The following is a 17013-nucleotide window of genomic DNA, read 5'->3' on the forward strand; positions in this document are numbered from 1 at the left end:
AGCAATTACAGTAGTTGAGCTCTTTTTACCATCTGATCAACACTTGGAGATAATTATAACAAGCAAACACAATACATCTCTACAACATAATTCTCGTTTTAATTTTTGAATCGCACACATTCAGTCTTTTACAGGATAATCTTCAGGTTAATATCAGACACTATCAATCCAAAAGTACTGCAATAGAAAACACTAAGAAAGGGGTTATTTATATATATTTATCTGCAAGTATTCAAAGTAACAAAGGGAAAAATGCTAATATGGCAGATACATATATACACGATGTGTGGTCGCTAGCTGACATGCAGCAAGTACAGTTGGTATCCATGTGGAAGAGGGTGTATGTGTGATTAAATGTGAAAAGCTGAAGCTAATATATTAAAATGCTTGTGTACTTTGTCATGAGGGTTACACGAGTACAGTGACATTAAGTGCCCTTAATTCTGTTTACCTTTAAGATGAATATAGCTTCAGCGCCATGTGTTAACAGTATGATGCATGTGTGTATGCTTAATGAACCGTGAACTATATAATAACTTCTGTGAAAATGTGTGGTCCACCCCCAGCTCCTGGTCCCTGCAGTGTCCGCTCTGCTGAAAGCAGCTTAAGCTGAGTGATGGCTTTCAGGAAGTGCACAAGTATGACTCACAGACAAAAAAAGTTCTGTGTATAGAGCTGACGTCATTCAGCCACTCACATCTTTGTGAAAACAGAGAGAGAGGAGGACTTTCTGTCTCGTTCACTTCTATGTTTAACTCATTTCATGGCCTTTCCTTTACCCCTGCCTTTCCCCTTCCCAGAAGCCCCTGGTTTCTCTTGCTTGACGTCTTTTGCTGGTTTAGCTTTCTTCTGCTGTAAGAATAAAAAAACAGAAATCAGGTGAATAATGGTGTAGCATTTTGACTGATTTGTTATGATATTTCGCTTATATGTAGGACCTGATGTAGACTGTATCTGCATTTTCTGTGCTGATTTCGGGGGAAAATGTGGAATTTTACAGAATGAATTTACACATGGTAAAATGTTGCTGAAAGCACTACACTCTTATTGGTAACAAAATCAACTTGGCTAAAATTCTGTAGCATAAACTTTGTGATTTCTACAAACTATAACTGATCAAAAGGGATAGTTCACCCCAAATTTAAAAAAGGTCATAATTTGCTCACACTCATGTTGTTCCAAACTTTCACCTTTTCAATTAAAACCAGACTGAAGGTTTCAAGCTGTTGTCACCCTGTTTTAAAGCGCATTTTGAAGTATCGCAATGAGAAATGAGTGATGGAATCGCCAAATTTAGAATAAAAATACCTTAATTCGCAAAAAAGTTTTTACGCTCGCTTGAGGTGGTTTTTGACTTGTGCGAAAAAGGGTTGATGCGAATAATGGGAGATGGAAATGCATTTTGCGAATAAATTCCTCCAGGCGCATTAAAGAAAGCATGCGACTTTGCGCTATGGGACGGCAAAACCTGACTAACAAGCGGACCGATCTCATTCCACAGCATCTGAAATGTTGTTATGGTCATTCAGAAATGCACGAGCAAAGTCTGTCATCAAAGTATTTCTGTATAACTCGCTAACCCAGAAATGTCTTACATGACTGCGTTCTCCAAACAGCAGCTTCCACCTCCGAAAGCAATGACCGCATTCATTGTGTTTTGTCTGCTCACTCTGAGGCGCAAGTAATTTATTATATATGAAAATTATTATATTCTCCTTCTTTTTATAGTGATTTATAGTGCCAGTTTATCAGGAAGTGATGATTTTGTTCTCTTTGACTTGTTGAATGGAAACTATGCTTGTTCGCAAATGTTTTATGCAATATTCCAGTTTTGCGCATGTTAAATTTGCAACTTTGGATGGAAACCCTGGAAACTTCCTAATGAAACATTATCATAAAAGCAGCCACTTTAAGATGGCTTTAAGAGACAAATCTGTTTCTCAACTTTCTTAACTCACTGACTTTGTGAACCGGTTACAGTGGTTTCAGAAGATTTGGAATATAGAGCATGAGGCATATGAACTACTTTTATTGTACTTTTATGCTTGAGAGCTTGAATCTCTTTCCTATACAACTGTATGGGAAAAAAAGTGAAAAATTCTTCAAAAATTCACATTTTATTTTTCAAGAAACAAAGGAGGCCACAGGTTTGGAACGACATGGGCATGAGTAAATGCTGACAATTAGCATTTTTGGGTGAACTAATTAACATTTCAATATTCCTCCCAAAAAAATTGTATTACATTTTCTAAAAATCTCCTGTCTTGTAATTTGTCCTCATTTGTAAGTCGCTTTGGATAAAAGCGTCTGCTAAATGACTAAATCTAAATCTGACCACCATATAAAGCAATCAAGTCTCTTTAGAAGACAAGGGTTAAACTTGATGCATATTGACGGTTTACAATGTCTTTATGAATATTTCGAAGTGACAAAGGTCTGGTTGCATTGACTTTTGATGGAGGGATAGAACTCACAGGTTTCATTAAAAATATCTTCATTTGTGTTTCCTAGTTGAAGGAAAGCCTTAAGAATTTGGAACAACATGAAAGTAAGTGATGAAAGAATTTACATTGTGGGGTGAACTTAGCGATTAAAGGAATAGTTCACCTAAAAATGAACATTCTGTCATCATTTACTTACCCTCATGTCGTTCCAAACCTGTATAAGTTTCTTTATTATGTTGAACACAAAGATATTTTGAAGAATTTTGAAGAACCAAACAGTTGTTGGTCACCACTGGCTTCCACAGTAGCGAAAATAAATACTATGGAACTCAATGGGGACCATCAACTGTTTGATTACCAGCATTTTCAAAATATCTTTTCTGTTCAACATAAGAAACTTATACAGGTTTGGAATGACATGAGGGTGAGTAAATGATGACAAAATGTTTATTTTTGGTTGAACTAACCCATTAAGTGTTCTCCAAAGGAGATGTTATTGAGGTCAACGTGATTGTAAAACTGATGGAAAGTCGAAAAGAGAGACACTGAATTCTTATTTTGATATCTACCTTGATCATTGCATCTGCTGTAACCCCATTGTCTTCTTCCTCTTCCTGGAACTGAGATTCACTTTCAAGCTCTCCTATAAGCTCAGGGTCAACAGCACCTTTGCGGCTTTTCTTCACCACTTGTAAGGAGTACGGCGTAAGATGGGATTCCTTATTGTAGGCTCTTGTAAATGCAGCTTTCACCTGCAGAAAGGGGAAAAAAACAGCTGATGGGGATAAAGTGTGGCATACAGCACCTCCAGATGTTTTACAGTTAAAACAATTAACTCGGACGGAGCAGGCATCTGTCAAAGCAATGAACTGTCAACTGGACCACCGGTTTCTAGTCCTGGAGGAGAACTCTACAATATGCTCAGAAAATCAAACACACACACACACCTTGGAGTCTAGTTTAGAGTAAGGATCCGGCTGTCCGCCCCACAAGCTGATCTCCATCATGTTATCAACATCCTCTTTGATGATGTTGTAATCATCCATGAGATTCACGCTCTGACTGGCTCCCTCTGAACCTTGCGACTGAAGAGGCTCTAATATTGCTGAGTGCAAATACGGCAGGTAATCCAGATTTATGGCTTCCTTACTACTTAACGTTCTGCAGGATGAGAAAGAGGCAAGATTTTAGGGAAGCATAAATGCAGCTTAAAGAGTTCATACTTTAGACAAGACGGAAGAAAGTGTGAGAAGTGTTTGTGTTTTCTCACTTTAGGCTCATGTGTGAAGCAAGCTCCTGTATGATGCGCCTGTGTTTGCCAGCTGATGAGAACTTGCCCAACCAGCTGGGAAAGGTCGGAAACTGACTCATATAACCCCGCATCAGCTCCCCCGGCAACACGCTCGCATAAATCGCCTGAAAAAAAGATTCATTTAAAAAAAAAAAAAAGTTTGTTTTCACTGATCTATGTGAAAATACTTAACCTATGTGAACGGATTTTGTAATATGTTACAAATCAGTACTGCAGCAGAAATATTTGTTTAATCGTTTCTGCCTCGAAAATGTAATTTTGAAAATAGCCACTTCAGGGCCTGATTATCTCAGTGCTGCTGCAGCAATCAAAGCTGTTGACTGAGGATTTGTTGGTCAACACCGATGAGAAGATAATGGCAGGAAAGTACGTTACCTGTGTGGGAAGCAGAGACCATGCCTGTCTGGAGCGGATCTGTTTGTCCACTAAATCTCCATCGCAAATGCTGTCTGCTGTTTTACTCAACAACACCAAATGATTCTTCAGATTTCCCCTGATGAACATCAAATGTCACAATTATACCATCACGCTCTCATTTACAGTCAGAATAGACTTAAAAAGTCTTGTAATAAATACATGGTGCACAAATTACAAGCTACAAATGTTATTGTGTGTTATGGATGGTCAGTACAATAATTTTGCTGACACAAAATTAGGGAAAATTGTGTATACAGTGATAATATTAAAAGTTTAGCTCATCTTTCTAAAGACAGTAAGCCAAATTCATCAGTCCAAAGTCAAAATACATCTGTACATTAGGTGGAAATGCAAACCAACAGACCTGACACATTTGTTTCTTTGTTCTCCAAAGAACTCGCTTCGATTCAGCAAATGCAACTTTTTACAGGAAGATTGGGTTACACTTTATTTTAAGGTGCTCTTGTTACAGTGTACAAATTGAAAGTTAAGTAATGGGTTAAGTAAGGGATAATGCATGGCTAGCTGTGCATTTAATGATTTTAACGCATGACTTGGAGGCCAGGAAGTGCATTAAAATTGTTTAACGCACAGCTAGGCGTGCATTATCCCGCTTATACCATGGTCATTTGCCAGCATTGACAAGTTAAAGCTGTTAATAATATTCACAGAACAATATTTGACCAGAAGGGTAAAACTGACACAGAGTGTCAAATGCTAGCATTCCGCCTGCTTCAAATCAGTCACAGAGATGAAATAGTGCGGTAAGATCACATATATTTGAATTGATTATTATAGTTGTATGAATTATCGATCAATCGATCGAGAGAGAGATGACAGTTGTGTGTGCGTTACCTGCGTCTGCACGTCTCTCTACAAACAATGAAGCTGTGTTTAATTACTTCAAAAACAGCGATTACCACCTCGTTGCTGAGGAATATAATGTAGCGATCTAGTATCTAGACTATTTTATTAACAGCGTTGACAACAAGTTTCTGTGTGTGTGCAGTACAATCTCCGATCTCTCTCTCTGTGTGTGGGTTTGTGTGCATCAATTAAAGCAGCGCGTTAATATAGAATGGTGATTAAACTGATTTGAAACTAACTGTGCATTAAACAGTTTTAATGCATACCTGCCAGCCAAACCATGGTATAATATTAATTAACAACATGCACTGAAAGTTATGGTTAGGATTAGAGTTTGGTTTAGAGTTACGTTGCTTGTAATTATGCACAATTTACTGTTATTACTAAAGTAAGTATATGTACGATGTTTAACAAGAACACTGTTAAATGCAGTGATGGTGAAGATTGCACTTCTTGGTAATATTAGGTATAAATACCTAAATGTTTATTTTGTGTTAATGCGATAAAAGGCAATAAGTGGTCATTATGTCTATATTTTGTATGTATTGTATGTAACAATAGCTGTTCTGTCTAGATCAGGTCTTTTCATGGGGAGCAAGCAAGAATCACCTTTTAAATTAGAGCAAATGCAAAAATATTGTGATACGTATTGAATATTGTAAAAGTTTGGAAAAACTGCCCTTGTGGTGTGCAAGTCTAAAACCTACCCTGCAGCAGCTGGTCGGACATGCAGGTAGTTTTCTTGAACAAATAGTGGTGCTAAAGAGTAATCATGGAAGAAAAGGTCTGATTTGTCAATCAAAGACATGTGGGCGGTTTCCTCTCCTGAAGCAAACACCTTCCGACACACATCAAATGGACCCTGCATATGTAAACCCACAAATATTCATACTCTCACATCATCAATGCACCAGTGATTGTACAGTGTGTGTACAGTATAATGTATTTAACAGCATGCACATACCAGTTTCATGTCCTTCTTAGCATTGTTAGCATCAGCTTTGGCCTGGTCATAGGTCATGACTTTGTCTTTAGCAGACCACATGCTCAGATTATGCAGTACCTAGGGAATAGAAACACATTAATTTTGCAGTGCTGCTAAAGACACTGAATCAGTGATAAAGACAACTGATTTGTTTATTAATACCTGCCGAATATCCTGATTGGACGCCAGAATGACTTCATTAAGTGCTGGGGGTGGGATCTTCAGACCCTCTTTGAAAGCTATAGACATTATAGCCCCCTGATTGGTCAAAAAGGAAGCTTAATTATTTTTGACTGCAATAAGTGTGATACTGACTAAAATAAGATTTTTTTTTATTTACATTATGTTAACATGTCCTTGTTACAGTGTAATCTTACAAAAACGTAGTATTAACTACAAATAACTAACAACATGTACCTACTATAGTGTTTGGGTGAGACTCAAGGTCATTGCACACTGAGTCCAAAATTTTCGTCCGAAATTTTTACACGTTAAAAAAATTAAATACGACCTCACGTTGTGTCAATGACGTTTACACACTGCCTCCGAAACTTTCGTCTGTCATAAAAAATTCGGTTCAGGTTCAATTTTCTGCGTTTTCGCATCGTAGCAAGCATTTTGATAGGAACGGATGACGAATATGAAAAAAAAAAAACGCATACGAAAATTTCGAACTCGGTGTGCAAGGACCTTTAGAGTTAGTTGGTTGTAATCATGCATAATTTATTGTTATTACTAAAAAATAAAACCTGGGATGTTTAAACCTGGAAATAAAACATTTAAAATATTTGTATATCCAAAAACACAAAGAAAAGTTATGATGCAAAAGTGAATAAGAAATACCTAAGATTCTGCACTATTTCTAGGTCATTATTCTAGAGAAGCACATGTGACACAAGGTAAACACGCTGAACTCAAAAATATAAAAATGATGTAAAATTTCTATAAAACACTGATTTAATCAGACAATTATTTGAAATGTCAGTGAGCACCTTGATCTGCTCAACACGGGGTCTCTGAAACCGCAGGTCGTAGCAGTAGTTAGCCAGCGAGCGGATCTTCTGATGATTGCGGTCATTACACATGCAGATAATAGGAATCTTTGACTGTTTTATCAAACCAATCATCTCCTGTGTGGGTCAAAGAGCGAAGCACAAGAGTCAAAAACCACAATGACACTGGAAACACTGGTGTGCACATGTACCAGTTTAATGGCACACTACCATACTACTCTTACCAAGACTGCATTATGTAGTCTATATACTGCACACAGTATGTACATTTTCTGCATGCACAGAATACTTACTACATTTGCTCAAAATGAACAGTATAGAACAGAATATTGCGTAGATTACTGTTTCCCACATTGAAATGACTTGACCTTCATTTCCAGCATAAGGAATGAAAAGGATGCAAAATCTATGCAAAAACAGTTTTTATAAAAACTAGAATTTTAGTTGTTGCACTCAAAAATGAATGAGCTTGCATACTACAACATTTATTGTGGAACAATGGCAACTGTTACACACAATATTTGTAAAAAAAAATGTAAGCAGTATACAATAAATACTGTGCCATATTCAGTAATTAGTAAGCTAATGCTCCATTCCACACACAGCCATAGAACCCATAAGGATTTAAACAGTATCTGGTCCACTTTTGCTCCTTGAGCACCACCTCTGGTAAAGACAGATAATGCAATTGAATGAGAGTGTGTATGCCGACCTGTATTCCTCCTCTGTCTTCATTTCCTGCCATCCCGTCCACCTCGTCCATTATGAGGACATGTTTACTGCTCACTGTCTGAGATGCACCTGACACCATTAAACACAGAAACATACAATGTTTACATTGTAATCACTGAGGTTTAACTCCAAACCCTTTTACAGATGCTACCTAATTAATTAAGCTAATTACCGGTATAGAAGTTCTTAATGCTGGTGTTGTTGAGTGATTCTGCGATCACTTCCTTTAAGCTGTTCTTACTGCGGGTGCAGCTCGCATTCATCTCCACGTAGCTGTAACCCAACTCCTACAAGCACATATGGAACTCTATTAACGCATTAACCAATGCAATGAAACTGTCAAAACAGACACACTGCGTTTACAATCATTCACTAATGATTTAATTCTTGACCCCATGTTAAACACTTTAAAAGGATTACGCAGACTTTTTTGAAACAGTTAAACAATGTTAATTTATAAATGATTATGAGTGAGAATGAACTGACCTCACAGACGAGAGCAGCAGTAGTGGTCTTCCCAACACCAGGAGGCCCAGATAACAATGCAGCCTTAAATCCAGAACCGTCATCTTTACTCCCAAACTTTCCAAATTTGGCTGCTTTCCAGAAAGACAGACACAAAAATAATGAAAATTGGTTGAACAGAATTTTAGCCTAAAGAGTGCATTAGAATAAACACACCGAGTATGGTCCGAATGGTTTTACTACCCAGTACATACTGCTAATCGCATACTACTAGTAAAAATTAGTATGTGAAACAGTATGCACAGTATTAAAAATGCTACTGCAAGAGTAAAATGCAAATGCTTATGGTGAAGTCAAGCGCACTGCATTATGGGAAACTGTGTACTCTGGTTATATAATGTATGCTTTGGAAATTGTAGCAGGTCATTGGTTCAAATAGACCTTGCAAACTGGTAGCATGCCATTCTGAACATGGGTAGTTGACATGAAATTAAGTAGTAGTATAACATACTAAACTAAAAAAAAAAAACATCTGAAACAACATTTACTATTCTTTTCTTATACAATTTATATTACCTGATATTTTAGGGACTATTGCATTTGTCATACATATACATTCATACATATACATACATATATATATATATATATATATACACACACATATACCCTAATCCAAAATTTGTAACTAAAATCTTTATGTAGACGGTTAAACTTTATTTTAAGGTGTCCTAGTTACAGTGTAATTATACATTTAAGTACTGAATAATATTAATTAACTACATGTACTTACTATATGGATAGGCTTAGAATTAGGGTTTGGTTTAGGGTTACATGCGTGTAATTATGCATAATTTATTGTTATCATAATAGTAAATACATGTAACGTGTAACAAGGACACCTTAAAATAAATTGTTACCATGTAGACTATGATAGATTATATGTCAACTACCCAAATATTCACTGATTGTGAACATTAAGTAGGAACAAACTTTAAATACTGACATGGTGCTTTTGTATTGCTGCTGTGATGTTTATGCCAGTTCTGTAACCAACGCAGAAGCTTGTTAGCACAACTCTGATCCCCCTGCTGCCCAATCAGGCTCTTCAGACTACGGGGGCGGTACTTATCCACCCACAACAGGCTGCTGCCCTCACTCTCAGGGGTAGAGTGGGATACAGGGGATGCTCTCTTGGATTGATCAAAGCTCAAACTCTTTTTGACCTCTGAACGAGAGGCCCCAAGTGTTCCAGATTTAGAAGCAGAGCCAGGCTTAGACTTCCCTTCTGAAGGGCTTCTCTTGTTGGCGCGGGGCCCTTGTGGTGTGGCCTTCTTGGATGGAGGAGTGGGTTTGCCTCTAGAGTCTGGAGTCCTTGTTTTAGAGGATTTATTCTGTAATACGGAAGATAGACAGACAGTTTGTTAAATAAACCAAAGTCCAGTATGTGCATGATATAAAAAAACTGACATATTTTGTATGTAATATTTAGTTTTTCTGCAATATATGTTTCAATATGAAAATATACAGGACATTTTGACCAGATAACTTAAATAGCTATATTTGGAAATAATTATTGACTATGGTGCAAAGAAAATAAAAATAAAAAGATGAATAATGACTTTTTACTTTGAATACTTTTAGGACTAAATGTTTTGGGAAAAATTTGGGTGTTCAGAACAAGAGTATATGTATTACAAAACTTCAACCAAACTTCTTTCACTAAGCATCAAATGAACAAAGTAAAAAAAATAATAATAATAATACATAAATTGGATAAATTCCTACTGGTTGACCTATTCGATATGACTATAAAATAATATGATTCTTATTATGATTATTATTAAATAACAATATTAGACAAAATAAGAAATATATTAGTATTGTACAATAACAATTTAGTATTTCATAAAAATAATTCTGTTTTATAGTACACATAATTTCTTATCCTACTGTAACTTCTGAAACCTTAAACTAGGGTTTCCCAAACGAGGGGTTTGAGAGTAAATTAAAAGCTAATAATTAATTCAATTGAGTGCAGCATTAAAATAAAAAAAAACAGGGCTGAATTAACTACAATGAAAATTACACCGCACTATATATCTTATCAAATTGCTATTATTAAATCAAAGGCTACGGTTTAATTAAAGTATAGTCTGTTGTGCTGTGCTTTAGAGATGCAACACATTGCTCATTTACATGAGTTTTTAGAGCAGTTAACATTAAATACTGCTTTTCACAAATTCTCTACAAGTGCTGTGAGTTCAGTGTGCATTTGGGAATGCAATGTGGGCCAGGTTCACTATATTTTTATTCATATTTGCATAACTTCCAACATTTTTGCAGATAGACGTTGCCAGCAATTCACCAATATTGCACCAAAATAAGCTTGAGCATCTGATGCTAAAACTTGAGGTCTTGAACATTTGAAGTGAAGAATTTAAAGACATAAATATTTGTTTTGTAATTTAAAGCGTTATTCAGTTCTTCTAAAGAGTGAAGCCAAATGTGAACACCCTTAAACGTAACTATTTTAATTAGCAGTAATTGTTGTTTGTGTCTGGATGTCTCAGCAGCAGCAACATGAGACATTTGCATATGAAATTGAATGTAATATTGCAGCTCAAATTACAATATATTACAAAATAATCCCAATATATATATATTTTTGCATTTAGCCATATCACTACATGGATTTAATTTGCTAAATATCATGCAGCCCTAGTGTGAAAGAACTAGTGGAAGGACAGGAGGGTTGATGGGAGCTGCTGTACCTCTGCCTCTGCTGCAATCTCGTATTTAGACTTCTTGCCTGGTTTGGTTCTTATGAGTTCCAACAACTCATCTTCATTAATGATCTTAGTTCCAAAACTCTCCGCCTAAGGAACAAACATTGAAATGACATTGAAAAAATTATGTTAAAATAATTACATTTAATTCAATTAAAAGGGTAAATTAGAAATATATTGAAAAAGAAACATGGAGAAGCAACACTCATGTTCGAATGAAGAGAAATAATGACATGTAAAAAAACATTTTTTAATTAGGACCTTCTCAGTTTTTGAGGCTCCACTGTCTCGTCCCAGAACAAGGTAAGTAGTTTTACGGCTGATGTTTCCTGTGACTTTCCCGCCATATCGCTCTATTAGTGACTTAGCATCATCCCTCTCCATAGATTCTAACACACCGGTCAACACAAACACACAACCCTCCAGGCAGTTCTCTGCTCCCTAAAACACACACATAACATTGTTCAAGCAGCTTAAAGGATAAGTATAATTTGATTCCTAAAAGATAATCACAAATAGCAACAAGACGATAGGCCTTCAGTTGTCAACATGAGTCGTTTAGGTGTTTTTACCTGTGGTATCTCTTTAGACCCCAGTGCTCGTGGTCCTTCTCGGTTTAAATAGTTACGGTAGGCTGATGAATTTGCCCGTTTTTTCTCTAGATCCTCAGGACTTGTATTCTGAAACAACAGAGACACAGGAAAGCTTTTGATTTGCTCACTAGCACAGCAAAACAAGGTAGTGCCTTATTTTGTAATCTGTCTTGAAACAACATATTGTGAACAGCATTAAACATGAAACCAAATATGTTGTACTCTCTTTTAACTTCTTAAACATTAGACATATCAATTAACTAAATCCTAAATTAAGCAGCATATTCAAATGATATACCTCTGGTTTTGTTGGTGAGGTTTTATTGGGTGCACTGTCACTTTTAGGCGTGGAAAAATTCCTGGATTTTGTCATTCCCGTGGAAACGCTACTTTTGGGCGTAGCTGCCCGCTCTGAGCTAGTGGGTGAGATTGGCTCTTTCTTAGGAGAAATCTTAATCTGCTTTTCACTCCTATCTTTTTCCCTTTGCTCGTTCACTTCTTCCTGTCGTCTTTTCATCTGAGCCAGTTTGGAGCTGGTCTTCACAGGACTCTTTTTAGGGGACGGGTCCTTTTTGGGTTTGGTATCTGAGGAAATTGCATGAGAGCTGCTCTTGGAGGTGGAGACAGAGTCCACCCGAGCCTAAGAACCAAAAAACAAATAAATAAAATAAAAAATGAACACAACATAACATATGTACTTTGTTGGCTGCACCACATGACTTTAAAAGACAAGTTTTTCCAAATATTAATAAAGAGTAAACCTGTTAAAATATTTATAATTACTCATAATAAGCTTTTTTTAGTTCATTTATTTTTCTTTTTAACACCAGACATTTGAACTGAATTGCTTTAAAAAAAAATTTTAATTTTTTAAACAATTAATAGATAGGACAAAAATGAACAATATACATGTTTACATAAGCAGATGTAGTGTTAAAGGGATAGTTCACCCAAAAAAATTTTAATTTGATGTTTATCTGCTTACCCCCAATGCATCCAAGATGTAGGTGACTTTGTTTCTTCAGTAGAACACAAACTGAGATTTTTAACTCAAACTGTTGCAGTCTGTCAGTCATATAATGGAGGTGAATAGGAATCACGGCTTTGAGAGTCATAAAACATACACAAACAAAACCAAATTAAACCCTGCGGCTCGTGACGATACATTGATGTGTAAAGACACAAAACGATCGGTCTGTGCAAGAAACTGAACAGTATTTATATCGTTATTTACCTCTGATTTACTGCAATGTCGATGTGACGCGTCGTCTTCTTCTTCTTGCTTGCTTTACGGCAGATCGCAGACTTATAAGTGCATTACCGCCACCTATCTCTCAAATGGACCATTGACACTCTATCTACAATCTCAATTAGGAGTGTCAATGGTCCATTTGAGAGATGGCGGTAATGCACTTATAAGTCTGCAATCCGCCATAAAGCAAGTAAAATAAGACTCATCACGCACCGGCTGAAGAAGAAGCCATTCGCGTGAATGCGCTCAGGACAGTTTGGACATTGCAGTAAATCAGAGGTAAAAAACGATATAAATACTGTTCAGTTTCTTGCACAGACGATCGTTTCATGTTTTTACACATCAATGTATCGTCACAAGCCGCAGGGTTTAATTTGGTTTTGTTTGTGTACGTTTTTTTTGACTCTCAAAGCCGTGATTCCAATTCACCTCCATTATATGACTGACAGACTGCAACGGTTGTGTTCTACTGAAGAAACAAAGTCACCTACATCTTGGATGCCCTGGGGGTAAGCGGATAAACATCAAATTTTCATTTTTGGGTGAACTATCCCTTTAAGACAAACTATAGAGAAATTCTGCACACCAACCTTTTTCTGTAAGGGAGCTTCATCCAGCATGGCTAATGTTCTTGCAAATTCCTCATCATCATGGATCTGCTTTTCCAACTAACACAAAAATACACAAGTTCTGCATTGTGTGTTCATACATATACAAAATGTACTACATTTTTTGTATGATAATAAACCAGCTATGAAAAGTTGGTTTATTATCCAATTAAGGTATGTTTTGGATAAGCCTTTATTCCGAAAAAAAAAAGCTACTGGAATATTCCAGAATAAGATACACATCTTCATAACCATGTATTCATAACATGCTCTTATGGTAATCTTGTGCTTGACATTTATTTAAATTTATTTGAGTAATTATGAATCATAATTCAACTCTATAATACAGCTACATGCAATGTTTTCCAATTAAGGTATGTTTTGGATAAGCCTTTATTCCGAAAAAAAAAAGCTACTGGAATATTCCAGAATAAGATACACATCTTCATAACCATGTATTCATAACATGCTCTTATGGTAATCTTGTGCTTGACATTTATTTAAATTTATTTGAGTAATTATGAATCATAATTCAACTCTATAATTCCCTGATTACAGAATATAACAGCATAAAATTTTGATATGACCAAATTCTGATTAATACAGGAACATGTGCTGTGTGTCCTGAACCAACCTCCATGTCTTCATCCATCTGAAGTTCTTTTGCAATGACTTCATCACTGAACAACTCCTCAGTTTCCTGTGTGGGCTGGCGAAGACCAAACAGCGATGAGTTTGAATATTTATACACTTTAAGCACACACACTTTTATTTATTCTCTCTACTCACTGCCTTCCTCTTAGTGCTGGTACTGGCCACTAGTTTCTTGTCTGACCTCAGAACACTTGAGCTGCCAAAGAAGGCCATTACTGAAGTAGGTGTTTGTTTTGGTGGCGTTGGTCCGATCTTTGGGGAGATGGTAGACTGAGAGCTCTTCCCCCCTCCCTTTGAGATCGTGTTTGGGGATTTACTGGATGAGACTTTCACCTGTTTTGCTTTTCCTGAATCTGATTCTTTCTTGCCTTTAGCTCTTCCATTTTCTTTTGGTTTAGAATCTGGAGAAATAAAAAGAGGACAAAAGAAGAGTATAAATTATTATCTACATGTCATATTAATGGATTGACAGCATTATATTATACATGTGGACATTTGTTTGTTGACTCTCTCACCAGAATCAGACACGTAAGTTACTGGGTGTTTCTTCACTGTGGCGGGATCAGTCTCTTTAGTGCCCCTCTTGGTCTTCTTCTCTTCCTCAGAGTCTAAGATAAGATGAGAGAGGAGAACATCAAAAAATAGTCTGACATTATCATCAGTATGATTCCCAGAATGTGTTTAAAAACCCCTGGACTGAGCTGAGGTATTTCTAAAAACCTCAGGGCACCCATCTCCTGTATGGCCACAATCACGTTATGTATTTGATAACCGCCATTTCTTAACATTATAAACATAATGGTCATCATCATAAGTTCACCAATATTTAAAAAAAAAAAAGCTGTTTATGAACCTGAATCAATTATGACTCTTTTCTTTCGTTTTCCAGATGGTTTCTCATCAGATGTGGGACTTGTGACCTAAAGAGAGAGAAAGGATATCGTGTAGCGCTACATAATGCATAAAACATATGAAACGAAGAATGTGAAAATGTAATTACACTGTAAATGCCATCTCATATAGATTCTGTACAAATACCAGCTTTGTACATTTGAGATTTAATTCAATGGCATTAGACTGTTGTTCTACCTTAGGCTTTGCTTTTTGTTTCTTCTTCTGCTCTTCATCAGTGCTGGTGCTTCCACTGGAAGGTTTGGGGGCCGCAGGTTTAGTGGATGCAAAAAACCTCCGGATATCCTGAAATAAACAAAAGTGAATTAAAAAAGAAATTGTGTGTGTATATATATATATATATATATATATATATATATATACATATAACAATACCATTTTTATGTAGTTGTATTATTATAATTTGAAATGGAATAGGCTAATAAACGTGTAGAGCATCTACTACCATAGTAACCGCAGGCTGAGTTTGTTCTGTCGCATGTTTACATTCAAAGTTGACAATAACAAACAGGAAGCAGGTGCTTCGTTATTACCAAAACATAAAAATCTGTATTGTAATGTTATTATGTAGTATCACATCACTTTATAACGGCCTGTCTACTGGCAGTCAGTCGATCTTATTCGTTGTTAAGAGTTCGTTTAAATGCTGAAATATTTCTCGACCAAGACGTAAACAAACGCACGCGTGAGAAGTACACGGACTACCAAGTTCATAAATAGCCTTTGCATGTTTTATTGCTTTTGTCGATATTGTTTATTCGTTTCTAGTCTATTAACAAACACCAAAAAGCTGCAAGTAGGTGCTAACTGCTTTCTTTAGCCAAACAGCCTGATCAGCTGCATTGAGCTCGTCTCGGATTGTGTCTTTATTTCTACAGATGGTTCATTAATAAGCTGACTCACCATTTCTAAGCATGTGTCAATAGCTTTTCTTTATGTTTTTGACAATTTGCGAGACAGTAGTGCTTCTTCAATCCTCTTTGGCGCCAATGATCCTCAACTCAGGCGCAGCGTGATGACGCGCAGATGGAGGGAGAGAGAGACCAGCGCAAAACATTTGATAATATCTTCGTTTCTTTTTGAGGGGGTTGATACTATGTTGATGTTAGATCTATTTGTTGGAACGACACTATAACATCAGCTGTTATATGTGGAAGTCTAATGTGTACTGTAGAAATCAGTTGCATCAAACTAAATCCAAGAGGCATCATATGATTATTCATAAGATATGTGAAATATTATATTATTAGAAGATTTAAATGAATCTTTAATAAAACAGAAAAGATCACATTAATGAAAACCACTTTCTTTAAAGTCAAGATTAAAATAAACTTGAATTAGTCTCTTACGTCATATGTAATAATAGTGCCAGGGACCCTCATCTTAAAATTTAAAAGATATCTATATAGTTTCTTGTATAAAGACCCATTTTACTGTGGAAAAAATATGTATGTTCAAATGTTATTTGTAAAATATTTAGTTTCTAATTACATGTTTTTCTAATCATTATGGCACTGGACTGTTTCTTATTTTTATTGCTAAATAATTTTAATCTTTTTTATTGATTCATTTTGACAATTTTATACCATTTTCTTTAAACATTTCCAAGGATGCCCTAGCACTTCCTCCCTGAACCCGTCTGATAACAGTTTTATGTTCTGCATTTTAAGTCTTCATAAATGGGGGGGGGACAATTGTAATTGTCACAGCAATTACAATTGCACACACACACACACACACACACACACACACAACCCAATGACAGACAGTCCTTCAATCACATCTCAGGTTATACAACCAAGGGTTAAAGGGAGAGTTCCTCCCAAAATGAAAATTAGCCTGTGTTTTACTCACCCTCGAGGCATCCCAGGTGTATATATATGATATGAAATCCAATCGGAGTTATATTAAAAATTGTCCTGGCTATTCCAAGCGTTTTTATTGCAGTGGGTGGGGGTTTCTCTTTAACA

At 36.2% G+C, this 17013-nt stretch overlaps 1 protein-coding gene across 2 annotated transcripts; it reads right to left on the reverse strand.

The window, feature by feature from the left end:
• Window positions 1-83: 83 nt before the first annotated feature.
• rfc1 (replication factor C (activator 1) 1) lies at window positions 84-16065 on the reverse strand. 2 transcript variants are annotated; one of them, XM_016229055.1, is made up of 24 exons: window positions 15947-16065; window positions 15221-15328; window positions 14985-15051; window positions 14647-14739; window positions 14267-14532; window positions 14112-14186; window positions 13460-13537; window positions 11916-12257; window positions 11597-11704; window positions 11286-11465; window positions 11010-11114; window positions 9242-9629; window positions 8257-8366; window positions 7943-8057; window positions 7751-7839; window positions 7018-7155; window positions 6188-6283; window positions 6005-6103; window positions 5748-5902; window positions 4132-4249; window positions 3715-3860; window positions 3392-3605; window positions 3014-3196; window positions 84-852 (listed from the first exon to the last, which is right to left on the reverse strand). In XM_016229055.1, exons 1-24 carry the CDS (start codon window positions 15947-15949, stop codon window positions 757-759), a joined length of 3372 nt encoding a protein of 1123 aa, XP_016084541.1. In that variant the 5' UTR covers window positions 15950-16065; the 3' UTR covers window positions 84-756. The 2 variants fall into 2 exon arrangements, with proteins under 2 accessions (XP_016084541.1, XP_016084540.1); XM_016229054.1 differs by having other exon boundaries at window positions 8257-8369.
• Window positions 16066-17013: the final 948 nt, after the last annotated feature.

This window comes from Sinocyclocheilus grahami, unplaced genomic scaffold (assembly GCF_001515645.1).
Source record: "Sinocyclocheilus grahami isolate Dianchi unplaced genomic scaffold, SAMN03320097.WGS_v1.1 scaffold346.1, whole genome shotgun sequence".
NCBI classification, from domain to species: domain Eukaryota; kingdom Metazoa; phylum Chordata; class Actinopteri; order Cypriniformes; family Cyprinidae; genus Sinocyclocheilus; species Sinocyclocheilus grahami.

Excerpts from the sequence above, each read along its gene's own strand:
- rfc1 (XM_016229054.1), bottom strand. Across the intron at positions 14,533-14,646 it reads AACTTACGTGTCTGATTCTG|ATTCTAAACCAAAAGAAAAT; the intron begins GTGAGAGAGTCA and ends TTATTTCTCCAG. Across the intron at positions 5,903-6,004 it reads CTAAGAAGGACATGAAACTG|GGTCCATTTGATGTGTGTCG; the intron begins GTATGTGCATGC and ends TTACATATGCAG.